Source organism: Larus michahellis, chromosome 3 (assembly GCF_964199755.1).
Source record: "Larus michahellis chromosome 3, bLarMic1.1, whole genome shotgun sequence".
Classification (NCBI taxonomy): Eukaryota; Metazoa; Chordata; class Aves; order Charadriiformes; family Laridae; genus Larus; species Larus michahellis.
In genome coordinates, this window is record NC_133898.1 from 127611037 (window position 1) to 127625430 (window position 14394).

A 14394-nucleotide genomic window follows, 5' to 3' on the forward strand; every position below is an offset into this window, starting at 1 on the left:
CTTTATACCTACTAAAAGTTTGGCTTTCCTTCCCCAAAAGATACTACCTATCCTATCATGAAGGATTAGGGAGATCAGACCTCTGCTTTAATTTAAGTATTGAGATGAAAAACAGATTACAATCATTGCTTGCCTTTGTTCATATCCTGATGCTTTCAGTGATAAGGGAAACGCACAGCACTTGCGTGCCATTCCCTCCCAGTTGCATCCACTCCAGCTGAACACATTCTGCTTATTCTGATCTCCTTATTCATTCTGGCATTGAGGGGCTTTCATTGTTTCATTGATTTCTTAGCCTTATAACAAATTCCTATAACCTAGTTCTAATTTCTTAGTCTTATAACAAAGCTAATATTTGAATAGGGACTACCCATTAAATACTTTCTTTGCAGATTTCAGTAGATTCCAGATAAGTTTTTACAGATTGTCCTTAATAAATGAAAGAGATAAGTCTTATGTTTTCTTGCTTATAACCACTGGGACCATGGGATCATTCCCACAAATACCAACTCCCCTATGTGTAAATTGTCTCTTTCCCTAGACATACTTTTCTATATACAAATGTATTTCAGTTAAGCTAGCTGCATAGTGTTTTTAAAAATTATACGGAATATACTGCAATAAAACAGCATGAATTTCAGCTTGTTTCATGCAAAACAACAGCAGATATCTGACCTTTATTCTGAGATACATTTGAGACTTCTAGAAAAATCATTTTCTAGAAAGTCATTACATTTCATTTTCTAGAAATCATTACACTTCTAGTGTAATGATAGGACACGGGGCAATGGCCCCAAACTGAAAGAGGGTAGATTTAGGTTAGATATTAAGAAGAAATTTTTACTATAACGGTGGTGAGGTACTGGAACAGGTTGCCCAGGGAAGTTGTCAATGCCCCATCCCTGGGAGTGTTCAAGGCCAGGCTGAATGAGGCTTTGAGAAGCCTGGTCTAGTGGGAGGTGTCCCTGCCCATGGCAAGGGGGTTGGAACTAGATGATCTTTAAGATCCCTTCCAACCCGAAACATTCTGTGATTCTGTGAAAAATGAAACGTTCTTAATACAAAATGTGCTATGCTGAAATTGGAACAATACTTGAAATAGTATTCATTTGCAGACTGAAGGGACCATTGGATCATATCGCCTGACGGTCTGTGCACATCAGGCTATTGAAAAACTGGAGGAATTCAAGTCATCTGTGTTTGCTGCATACCTTCCAGAAAGGCAGACAATCAATTAAGCGACTTGGGGACATCACTGCCATTTTCTATGATCATATTTTCCAACAGCTAATCTCTCTTACCGTTCAAAACTTTTGCTTTATTTCCAATCATAACTTGTCAAGGATGAGCTTTCAGACAGTGGTTCTCTTTGTATCCTCCTGCATTGCGCTGCAGAGAGGTGTAGAAAACAGCACTTTCTGTGAAAGTACTTACAGGTAACATCAAATCTCAGCCCTCATTCAGATTAGTTGACAAGGTTTTTAAGATTCTCCCTGCAAGGAAACATCTCCGATTCATGGAGCAGTGCATCCTCGCCCACAACCCAGTGCTCCTTCTGAAATTGGGAATCCAGGCCTCCTTAGGTCTTCTGCTTCTTTATTGTTCTTGATGTTGCTTATAGAGGCAAAGGTACCTTATCCCCACACTTTGCCTCTTGCTTTTCAAAGTAAAAAACTATACCACCTCCTTTTGCCTCTTCATTACACTGGGAGATCAAGTGGGAATCCTTGGGCCACACTCACTCATGATCCTTTTCATGATCATGGTTCTGTCTGTCAACGCCTCTTACTGTGGGCACTTTCATTCCTAATTGCTCCCTGCCCAGCTCTCTTCCCAGATGTGTAAATCTGCATTTGGCTTGAATGGCATTCACAAAATGTGACCAGTGATGGTTCTCCATTTACCTTCAGATCATTGATGATGTGTCCTGGTATTCAAGCAGACATGAAAATGGTTTCACGCTAAGAATTTACTTCTTGAGTAAATTGTATGTCTACTAGCTGCCCTGACATCTGGGCAGGTGATCTTCAGCTAGTCATCACACTATCACAGGTTTTACAGAATTAACTTTATCAAACAAACTTGTAATTTTCTTAGAAAATATACTAAAGTTTGCTGTCTTTTTTCCTAAAATTTCTATGTTGTCATTCAGTAACACCTACAGTGTGTAATGTATATAACATTATAACATTTAACTTCATACAGTTTTCTCTTTTAACCTGTGGTTGATATCAGACTAAGCAGCCAATATATTTTCCTTTACCTGTCTGGATACTGACACAAGATCAGAACTTCTACAGCCCTCTGTCATTTCCCATGTACTCCAAAACGAGTATTTGTGGGCCGTACAATGCCTCTACAAGCAGTTTTAAAGCTCTTGAATGAGACTGGATCTGTTGATTTAAGAATGTGTTTTCCTGAAAGATATTATTTAAAATCTTCATTATATTAACATTCTTCAGTAATGAATGGACTGCTGGCCCATCTTCCTCTTGTGATACAATTTACCATCCTGTTCCTTCCCATAGTGAGAACAGAAATATTTATTAAATACATTTGCCTTATAGCAGCAGTGGTAATAATTTTATCACCGCAATCTAGAAATGGAACTATAAATCACTGCGATTTATTTTATTCCTAACATAAAAAAAAGAAAAAGACATCTCCCCCAAGGTCTTTATTGACTTCCTATGCTCTGTTCCCACCGAAATATAGTGATTTCTGTTTCCATTCTCTTCATACAATTTTTAATGAGTATTCTAATTGCTACCATGCTGTACCAATGAACCAGGGTGGCTGGTAACCAAATTTGTCCTATCTTTTGATTGTAAAATCATAGTTCTGCCTCAAACAATCTCGTCAAAAGTTTTCCCAAGTTTCAGCCACATTTTGTCCATACAAAATTTCAAGGAATATTTGAAAATCCCCTGTTTTTCAGTAATAGGCTAACTGGATGTCAGTTGTCCTGAACAATCTTTCCCTTTGTTGATTAAAATATTTTCCATATCTTTTGTGGACACCCAGGTGTCTGGCAAGCTTGGCAAGTGGATGCTGGTGACTGCTTGACAGTGGGTGTAAGCATATGCAATAGACCCAATGTGTTTCAGTAGCATCGGGTGTGCAGGCACTGTCTGTGCCATGCCTGGCCTGCAGGTTAGACCCTTCCTGGAGGAAATCCTACACAGAAGCAAGGTTTCCCTTCCCTGGGTGAAGATTTGGATGTGTAGGGATAATAATAATAGGACTTCAAGGTGAGGGTTGTTTCCTGTCACTTGGGTTTCTCTGTCCCAAAGTGTAATGGCAACCCAAGCACGCTTGGCAATGGTGCTGAGATTTGCAAGATCAAAACCATCAAAAGGCATTTGCTGTACCTGAGGTTTTGGCTTTCCGTTAGAAGCAGCAGTCAGACCCAACATGTGATCAGAGGAAACAGATATATCAGCTACACCCACGGTCACAACATAATGCCATTGTCCCCTGGCTATTTGCAAAGCTTCTGAACTCCTCCCAGAACAAAGCCCAAAGGCACTCAGTCTTTGGGAGAAAAGAAAGTGTAAAGAGAAAAGTTCAACTGCTGAAGATAAAAAAAAAGCAGCATCGCAGGAAAGAAAATAAAGCATTAGCAGGGATTCATTTAGCCATTTACCAAGTCTAAGTGTAAAAAAAACCCAAAACCTCTAGCCAAACTTACAAATACTTATGTCAAAAAACTGCATATTGTCCCTCTAACCCTCAGCTCTCTGTATCTCTGTGTTTTTCATTGGGTCAAAATAAATATACAGCTGCTGCTTTACAAGATTGTCTTCCCCTTTTTTTAAAAAGAAAATAAAAGTTATGCTTCCTTCTTTTATTGCACTTGACCTCTTCTCTGAAAGCAGAAAGCAAGAATATTGCTCAACGGAGCCTTTGGCTGTGACCCTCAAATTGTTTGTTATGGCTGCACAGGAAAGAAAAGTCCTACATATGACCTTGAGGGTGATTTTATAAAAATCAATCAACTACTGTTATGATGGCCTCCCCACCAAGCAAAATAAATACAATTAAACCCATAATCACTTCTGTACAGTAATGTGAAAATTGAATGGGTCTCTTTAGGTGGAGTGAGGGAAGAGGGGGGAGAAAATATGTTGAGGCTGTTTGATACTTTGTGAGAAGATCAGAAGCACCATTCTTCTCAATTAACCCAGCAATTAGCCTCCACCTCTCTGCTCAGAAAGAAATCTCTCTTCCTCTGTCTTTACCAAAAAAAAAAAAAAAAAGAGAAAAGCTAAACTGGAGGGAACTCTCTCTGTCCCACAGGAGAAATAGCCAGACCAAATAATGAAAAAAAACAAGGGAATATTAAGGAAAACAAACCTAATAATAAGGGGCAGTTGCAATCTGCTGTGTAAATAACTACAGCAGCATCATACCATTGGCAGAACTGGTTTTGTGAAAAAATATGTATCTTCTGGAGTCCTTGGGAAATGGTGGAGGGCGCACATAAAAGGAAAGGAATTGGAAAGACAATGTATTAACACTTCACTTTGTCAGGTGTCCCAGACTGGCTCATGCAATGTCACAGCCCAGGTATCCAAAACATTCCCTATGGAAAGAGGCTGCATCATGCACTTCTGAAAAAAAGAACAAATAGGGATGGAGTAGAGGCTTGTGAGGGTTGCTGTGGGAAGTTTCTCCTTGCCTCCATCATGAAGATTCACGCTTTCAGACACAGCAGTTTATATCCCTTCTTAAAAACTTCATTTAAAAAAAAAAAATCCTTCTAAAGTAGATGTTCTCATAACGCATAAAAGATATGTTGATATTTCTCATTTAGGTTGTCATTTAGAGCATTCTAGAGATTTCCTGAACTCACAGGGAAGCAAAGTCCATATTCCAAAACGCATATTTTACATGGATGGCTTTTTTATTATCATCTTTTGAGGTCATACTTTAGCATTCACTGTCAATATAAGACCATCCTGAGAAATAGTGTATTTTTTTCTAAAGAACAGCTCATTAGGAAGCTAGGATAAAAGTGCCTATCGTCAGATTTAATTCCACTTCTTTATGTAAAGTTGAAAGAAGCATTAAAGCAAGCAAACTAAAAGAAAGGTGCTGGATAATCTCAGAATATATACATTTTTAATCAATAATAGGAGAGTACCAACAGAGGAAATGTCACTACTGTGTCAGGCCCCCTCAACTAACAGAAAACTGCTGCATGGAAGAGGATTTGCAAGGTTGAAAGGTCATCTCCTCAACTGGACTACTCCTTCCCACCACTGTGCAGGGAAGATCTGCTCCAGTTGTGCTGTGGGCATGTCACGGCCATGTATAACTCATATTCCCACAGCCTTCAGCTTTTCTCTTCCCAGTTCCTCTTGGTATTTCACACGACGAAGCCACAGAACCCCCCATGAGACAGGTTTAAGCTCAGAAGTTATATTCCTGGCAAGCATCCCTGAGTGGCAAAACAGCAGGAGGCAACTGCTGGAGCTGGAATATCTTTGCTGAAGCAACTGATCCTGCGCAACAAGGCTGCAGTGTGCTGGCAGCCCACTTACTGCTCATTCTCCAGCTCCAAGGATGTGCCTGGTGGGGCCTCCAAGCAGGAAAAAGAAAAAAACAACCCAAAACCAAAGGTCTTCTTGTGTACAAGAAGAGGAAGAGAGAGTTTATGAGCCTTAAATAAGAACAGCCGATTATTTCATGGACCTGTTGCCTGCACCCTGTTGACATGCTCACATGACATTCGGATGAGCCGTAAAAGTTGATTGCAGGCTGGACCACTGTGGAGTAAGATGCAAAGAGGAAAAGTTTGTTCTATTGGCTCCATCCCAAAGGCTGCCTGAACCAAGAGTCCAAAACTCATTCTCCACCTCCCTGAATATGTTCCTCCATGTTCATACTATTTAGGTACATATCCCATCTGTGAATTCAAATCCCTGTGTATTTCCACCAGGACATCACTAACATGCTAAAAAGCTAAGCTTGTATTCCAACATTTTGTTGGATGGAGGCCTTAATCTGTCCCTGGGTGAGGAACCGGCAGCTGCTTGAGTGTTCTCAAAAAGAAACTGTCTCCCAAGCCCGGCAAGCCTGTGTTTTCTGGCTTGCTGCGCTCACAGCCATCTGTTCAGATGGCATGTGCTTGTTTGTAAGCTGGTCTTCCTTTAGAGCACAGGAGCCAGGCAAATCACCAGCCCAGGGAACACTGCCATAGGTATATCTCCTTCAAAGAAGACCTTCTACTTCTTCAGCTCTTAGGTAGCCTCCAAGACACTTAGCAACACCTTTGGTGCATTTGCAAGAGGAGAGATAACCTGGTGGGGAGGAAGTGTGGGCATTCCTAGATGGCTTTGACAGCATGTATCAGAGCCCATCATCTAGAATCTAATGAAGGAAGCTTCTAGGTGAGCCTCATGAAGGCAACAGGATAAACATAGAGATATGTGATGAAAAAATTGGTCCTTGGCTTATTATTTCAAGTATACAGGTGACTTCACCCTCAGGAAAAAGGAGGGCACTGGGAAAAGCACAGAAGCACTATTTTATGGAGCAAGATTATGTTTCTCCTCACCTAAAGCCTGCCTAGGAAACCTTTAGAGTGTTTCTATTTGCTACCCCCTCTACTCACAGTTATGTCATTTCAAGCTGATTTCTGCCATTTGAATTTAAAGATATTACAGATAGGACTGCTCTCCTAGTGTCTAGCACCGTGGGTTGGACCTTGGTCTTAGTGACGGCCTGTTCCTACAAAAAATCTATCGTAGTGCATGGCCTGTCAAGCCGCCAGAGGAAAAGGAGATACTTCAAAATAAGAAACCCATGTGCAATCTGGTTACACAGTACACTTCCTCTGCAGTTCAGGGCTCATGATACAGATTCATGCCTTTGAAGATATTTATTTGCATTTAAAAACCTTAAGAAGACCTGGGCCTTGTTCCCAGCCTGCACAGGTTGTGACAGACGTATTTCTGTACCACATAAAAATGTGTGAGGGCAGTTCTACTAATGGTATGAAGCTGCTACTGTAATGAGGGCCTGATTAGTGGCCAGGACAGGTGGAGACAGAGTCAGCAGATCTTCCCATCCCATGGTTAGAGGCAGGATCTGCTTCCCTGAAAGGGGCACATCCCCTCCTTCCAGGCCAAGAAGGAGACGGTGCTGCCTCAGGTTTCCGCCTGGTGTCTGCATGAGCTCTGTGCGGTTCCTTGGCCGGGTTTAGCTTCCACTGACCTGCTTATCCTGCGACACCCCAGAAGGAGCCTCAAGGGCTGCCAAAGTTGTGGAAAATCAATTTCATTGGCAAGCGAAAGCCCTGGGAGTCTAACACACATGCTGTGAGACCAACCTATATAGGATGAGAAACAGAAACCTGCAGCCCATACCCCAAGATGAACCTGGGTTTACAGCTGGGTGAAGAACTGAGAAAAGCCCATCAAATTGCTACAGATCTGGGGCCTTAAAACCCTTCCTCAAGGAACGTCCGGCTCTACAAGTTGGACTCTACTAAATAACACTAAATTCCTGCAAAAAAACTTACTGACAAATTAACCTAAACAAATTAAACTGATGCCTTTCATTTTTTTAACATGAAAACAGCCAGGACTTTAAGGCTCTGAGACTGTAATTATTTCAGACTTTTACACCTCACTGTAAAAAGGTAGGAAAATATCACACAGCGACAGGGAGAAATAGGGCTGACTTTTCTTCTTTTTAAATCTCAATTAAAAAATACATTGGATGAAATTTCCCATTAGCTGGTACTATTTGTACATCCCACGTTCTTTCTTTAATTAAAAAACATGCTTATTGCAATACTGCCAGAATCGCTTTTACGGTATTTTAATTGTAATGTCTCTGCCTGATTAAAAAAAGAAAATATGAACTAGAAACTGCCTGCAAAAAGTATCACAATGCACATCCCAAATGGGTTGAGCAAAATGGCACAGAAAACACCGCACCACAAGCAGTTTCCAACTGAGAAGGGATTTTAAACCGGGTTTAAGGACTGTTTGATGCCATGGACAGGAAAAGAGAAGGAAAGCTTTTTCCTTCTTTCAGTGAACTCAAACCCAGTCTTTATCAGCAGTGACTAAAGCACTAGTTATTTGACTACTTATGCAGGTGTATCAGCTAATATTTGATGCTCTTTGCTAATAGCATCAAAGCCTAAGAAAAAGTCAAGTAAAATCAATATTTGAATTCCTCTCCTCCATAGATCTACTCATAGGCTGTATTCTAGACACAGCCTGGTCTGGGCACAGATTAAAAAAGATCCAAAATATTGATGGATAAGCATTGCTCTTTGAATATGCGTTCAAAATCAGATAATAACTGACAATGTCATGAATATCCTTGTGGCTTGTCAGCTCTTTTTTTTTTTCCCTGGGATCTCACAGTTTGAAAACAAAACAAAACAAAACAAAACAACAAAAAACAAACCCATATTAGCTGTGGTATTTTGGAAACTGGGTGCACATTTTTTAGAGGCAGACAAAGCGGGTCAGACCTTTTCAAAACCTCAGCCTGGAGTCTGACCATGGAAGAAGGAACTGGCATGCTGGGTTCAGCAGGACCACAAAGATGCAGCAATGCCTACAAGTGAGAGGAAGAGCTGTGACAAGTGATATCAGGGCTTTTCTAGAGTAGGGGCCAAAGCAATCTTCTCCCTGATGCCTGCAAGGGTGGCCATCTCAAGGCTGCCATTACAAAGACAACGGTCAGTTGAACACCTGGATCTTCAACCCCACCAGAGTATATCCGTAACACCGCTACAAAATTCATCGCCAAGATGCTCCTGAAAGAACAGGAAGGGTTTTGGCCTCCATACCTCCCTAGAGGCTGTTCTACATAGTAATATAAATTCAGACAAAGGCAATAACACGTCTGAGGTATCAAGCCATCAAATGCAAAGGAGTTACTTCAGCGTAAGCTCTGTGCAAAGGAAATTTCCATCTGTCCTGGGTTATCATAAATATTTCCATACTTGTGATGTTGGGATTACAAAAATAACTGCAATCTGCTGAATTTAGAGTTATCTACAATCTGTCTATCTTGTATCTCTTCCCCAATCGGTACTGTCTGAGCAGTTTCACAGTCTGGCTATTAAACTTTCCACTGCTGATAACCACGTGTTCATGCTCTTCTCGTTGAGGGGGAAGTAGAAACTGCTGAGCCCTCATGGCAGTGAGCAGGACCCAGCTGCCTAATCCTATTTCTGTATTGCTTTAACCTCCAAATCTTCTGTCCAGGCAGGCTGGTCACTACCAGAACCACTATATGTATTTGGCTATAAGTTAATAAAAGCAGAGTCACTTTAAGGCTGCATATGTAGTTGACATCCTTTTTATAATACTCTTTGAGCAATATCTACAATGTCAAAATCATCATAAGGAGACACCATAGAGGCAGTATTCAAAATCATTTTGTTGTCCTAAAAAAGGGTAATTTCAAGAAATGGGTCCGTGTTGGATTTGCTGGGTACAGCACCAGAAAATAGGCAATACGGTGTCTTCGCAGAGGAGTGGACAAGGTAGCATTACAGGTTTTTTAATTTGTAAAGTCTGTTATATTTTCAGCTTGTGAATGCACAGACAGCCTGATGCTGAGTCATGAAAGCCAAAGAGAGCAGAACGACAATTTAATCCCATTCTCCAGCTCCAACTAAGAGAAACCCTCCAGATAGAATAGGAATAGGATGCTTCGATCAAAGCCCACATCTACACTCAGCTGCATGTTAGGGGCTTATTGTCATGCCCACCTTGCAGATGGATAAAGTTATCAATTATTTGACAGACCCAGTAGTTGCAACTCTAAGTGGATCACCTAACTGTGCTTCATCTTAAAATGGGTATCTACAATACCTAAGATGAACAAGTCTTTGGTAGTGTGTGTTTCTGTCGCTCAATACAGGAGCCTAAACAACTCCCCTAAGCCGGACAACTTAAAGAAAGGTAAGGTTAGGAAAGATAAATCTCAGTCTCAGATAATCACAGAATCACAGAATGGTAGGGGTTGGAAGGGACCTCTGGAGATTATCTAATCCAACCCCCTGCCAAAGCAGGGTCACCCAAAGCAGGTTCCACAGGAACACGGCCAGGCAGGTCCTGAATGTCTCCAGAGATGGAGACTCCACCACCTCTCTGGGCAGCCTGTGCCAGGGCTCTGCCACCCTCAAAGGAAAGAAGTTCCTCCTCATGTGGAACTTCCTATGCTCAAGTTTGTGCCCATTGCCTCTTGTCCTGTCACTGGGCACCACTGAAAAGAGCCTGACCCCATCCTCCTGACACCCGCCCTTTAAGTATTTATAAGCATTGATAAGAACCCCTCTCAGTTGCCTTTTTTCCAGACTAAAAAGACACAAATCCCTCAGCCTTTCTTCATAAAAGAGGTGTTCCAGTCCCCTAATTATCTTGGTAGCCCTTTGCTGCACCCTCTCCAGCAGTTCCCTGTCCTTCTTGAACCGGGGAACCCAGAACTGGACACAGTACTCCAGATGCGGCCTCACCAGGGCAGAGTAGAGAGGGAGGATAACCTCCCTCGATCTGCTCGCCACACTCTTGTTGATGCACCTCAGGATGCCATTGGTCTCGTGTCAGAGTAGATCTCAACATGTCTTGACTCCAAATCTAACCAAGGCTAAACCAGTAGCAGCACCCAGGTAAGTGGGGGTGGATGCAACAGGGAAACTTTAGCAAAGATGAAGCTCAGACAAACAATTACCATGCTGGTTTCTGCTTCTAAAAATTTTGGTCTCTACATTTGGCACGTAGATATGCAGAAAAAAATAGCATCTAGAATATTTTAATGCTGCTTTCCTAACCTAATCTACATTATAAACCAAGCTTCTTGGAAAATGTGATAAAGGGGAGAAATTATTTGAATGTCAGATGAGCTGAAGCCATAAAGATACTGCTCCAGACTTCATTAAATTCAATCAGACCTCCGTTTGCTTCATGAGTGCTGACTCATAGATCAAATTTGCCTTTGAGTAGGCTCAAAGTTCAAAGGGTTTCTGCTGCTCCAATTCTTCACAAAGTCAGAGAATTAATTCCAAATTCCTCATCCAGTTTTGCAGCCCAAAGACTCAAAAATCTGTGGCTCTGAGCTATCTCCTCTACTGTATGCCATAATCACACAGGGGTTAAGAAGAATCTTGCATCACCCAGATTTAGGGTTTTCATTGGGGAAGAGAGGGAAGAAAATTGTACTAAAACATTTCACACTGGGCAAGTTCAAACTTTTTGGGGAATGTTCTCACAGTAAGGATAAACTTGGAAAGTTTTTTTTCTTTATAGAATGATCATTCAAACTTAGATTAAAATATAATTGTCTAATGCATGTTTTTCATCATCATCACCTCAAAAAAATCTAGTAACTTTAACATTCTTTTAATATAAAATCATTTTTACCAGCAAAGAAGATCCAGGTCCTTAAACATATAAAAACTCTTCTTTCCATTTTTTGAGTTCTATTTCAGCAGAGGCTTACACACAGGCTTAACCTTGAGCAAGCAATTTCACCAGAAGAACTCGTTCACTTAATACCAAGCATGTGCGCATGAGTTTTCACAACCAGGGCCTAATTTCCAGGGAGGAGTATTTCTGGCATTGAATGACAAGTAATTTTAATTCTTACTTTGACACCCACAGACGTATACGTCCTGACACTCATGCTGAGTCTAGCCCCGGGTATGTGAACCCTGCAAACCCAGTGTTTCCCCGATAATTGTGCTCAGTTATTTACTTTCCACTAGCCATGCTCTAGGATCTTGGATTATATATTACATTTGGTAGCTGTGGCCTGTAATTCTGTAACATCATTAATTTTGTAAAGGCTTTTGCAACACATTTGTTTCAAAGATGCCAAACAAAACAGAGTTGATTATTGTTATCAGTGCTGCCATTATCACTGAACACCACTCAGGATGGCAGTGCTTTCAGTAGCTGGGGGAAAGAAAAAGAGAAAAAAAAAGGCTTGCTACTCCTATTGTCATTATGCCTCAAACAGCATAAACGATGCTTTCTGCATACATAATAATTAAACACGTCCCCCATCACCGTCCTGTTGTATCTCCGGAGAGCAGACTCAGCCTCCCTGACCAGGTATCTCCTTCGACGCAGGAACTGGGCAAGGGAAGGGAAGATCGCGGCCATGAAAAACTCCAGCCCTGGAGGAACAAGAACACTGAACCCCCCACACCCCGCTTCTGCAGACCTTTGAGATGCAGCAAGTTCAGTTTGTTGGTGGTGGTCCCCAGCAGCAGGGTCCGGCCGCTTTCTATCGTGACGTTATCGCCATCTCGCGGCCGGTGGCCAGCAGGCCAGCTGGAGTCTTCATCCCACCGGCCACAAAACTGGAGGCCAAACTGGAAAGCAAAAAACACAGAGAGGTTCAAAACTCACCCCTTCCCAACCCTTCAGGAAGCCAGCTTGCCGAAAGCATGGAGAGGAGATGCCAGTGCCACACCGGCTATTTTCTCAGTAGAAGCCCCCGTAGAGCAAAGGGAGGGAGGGACGTTGGGGTTAGAGAGGTTCTTGGCCTTCAGAAAGACCTGTGGCCATGTTGGGGTTGCCCCTTGTCTCATTCTACTGTGGGTAACGAAGGGCTTGCTGCAGGTCTGGCTGCAGAAAATCCGCAGGTTCCCTGGTGTGTGTCTCTCTCTGCCTCCCGAATAGCAGAACTGCAACATAATTCTTGGCAATGTCATAAAAATAGCCTGAAGAGCTTACAATTAAAACATCCTGCTAGATAGACAATAGTCTGCTTTACAGGATTTTTCAAAGTCTCTCCTGCCACCCTTCTACATTTAGAGAGACATTCCTCCCTTCAAATACTGTTTTAGTTTTCTCAGCTTATCCAGTATTATTATCTCTTATCCAGTATTATTATCGCCTCTCCTTTGATAGCGATCGGTTCCAAATAAAGCACTGATTAACTTGAAAACTGCAAACAGCCTGGCTCGTGATGAGCAATGGCAAAATGACGCCTGCCGGTTTCGAGTCATGGTTCCTCCTCACATCTAAACTTTAAGCGTGCACTTTGCAGTGAAGGTTTAACTGATTTCTTGAAGAATGTGTGCACCTTTTTGCATGGGCATGTGTGCACCTTTTTGCATGGGCATGTGTGCATAAGTGTGGACATAGCCATTCATAACATATTCTTTTGGACTCACATGTAAACTAGCAAGAACAGCTTCTACTAATGGGGGGGGGCAGGGACGACCAGACGTGGAAATATTTGTGGTCCTCACTGGGTTGTGCTAATCTGAAACAGCAGTGGAAAGAATAAACTCAATGCAAAATGTACTTACTCCATTTTCAATCACAGCACATCATGTGCATTAAAGATTTTGCTCTGGAGATGCGGTTTAGATGAATCAATACTGGTGGTGTTATGATAGTTACTCTTTCGACTGTGCTATTGTCAATTTTAGCTTTATGTGCATGATGTTTTATACAGCATTTCCCATAGCACCTAGAGCAGTCAGATAACTATTATATGGTGACTACTGTCCTAATTATTTACAGCAGGGAATGGGTGTTGGTTCCCAGGCTAAAAAATACAACTGGTTCATGTCCACCCTGTCTATAGGGTAGGGATGTTGGTATTTTCTCTCCCCTGTCCCATTCTAAAATTTCCATACAAAGGGAATTACTTGGTTTGGTTTAGACTGAAGCCTGGGACTGAATTAACACACACACAGTGAAAACATCTGGGGAGTTAAGTCCCCTGCGTCAGAGGGAACGAACCACTTCATCATTACAGAAGTACAGATAAGCCTTCACATCTGTACACGACTGTTACAGAGAGTACAATTTCTACATCGCTGCTGAGTGTAATAAGACAAGTTTCATCTTCCTTACTCGCAAACTTGTATTTGTATATTTCAGAGATTTAGGACAAAATTCCATCTGAAAGGGTAGATTTCTTTATCTGCTGTCTTTCCAGAGGGGCTGTGAATTACTTTTAGTGCTTGGAAGCAGATTATATGCAATATACAAGGGTATACAATAGATGCACTGAAAAGGGAGATAATTAAACTTGTTTTTAGCTCAGAGCAGCAGACAGAGGAAGGTACAGTTCATGGAAAGGCACATATGTCCCACATACACTGCTTATCAAGCCAACCATAGCACAAAATTACAAAATCCATAAATTCCTGTCTGGCACAACCTCAACCATTGCTGCTGGCAAAACGCTGCATGCCATGGTTGTGAAACGGTGGGATCCATCTGAACATTTTGCTGAGAAAGTTGGTTAAATGCCTTGAAGTCACCCTGACCCTCCCAAGTCACTTAAAAAACTCCCATTGCCTCTAATGCGAAAGCAAGAGCATAAGGAATAAATATATCAGGCTGTTCTTGCCAGCACCAAAAACTTAGTAAACTGTTGGGTAAAAGTCTC

The 14394-nt window shown here is 41.8% G+C and overlaps 1 protein-coding gene across 1 annotated transcript in view; it reads right to left on the reverse strand.

The window, feature by feature from the left end:
- The window catches only part of PKHD1 (PKHD1 ciliary IPT domain containing fibrocystin/polyductin), a 276108-nt gene that overhangs the window by 177271 nt on the left and 84443 nt on the right, over positions 1-14394 (reverse strand). The window contains exon 35 of the mRNA XM_074582079.1: positions 12205-12355. Within this exon, the coding sequence (XP_074438180.1) occupies positions 12205-12355 (151 nt within the window). The remainder of the gene's footprint in view (positions 1-12204; positions 12356-14394) is intronic.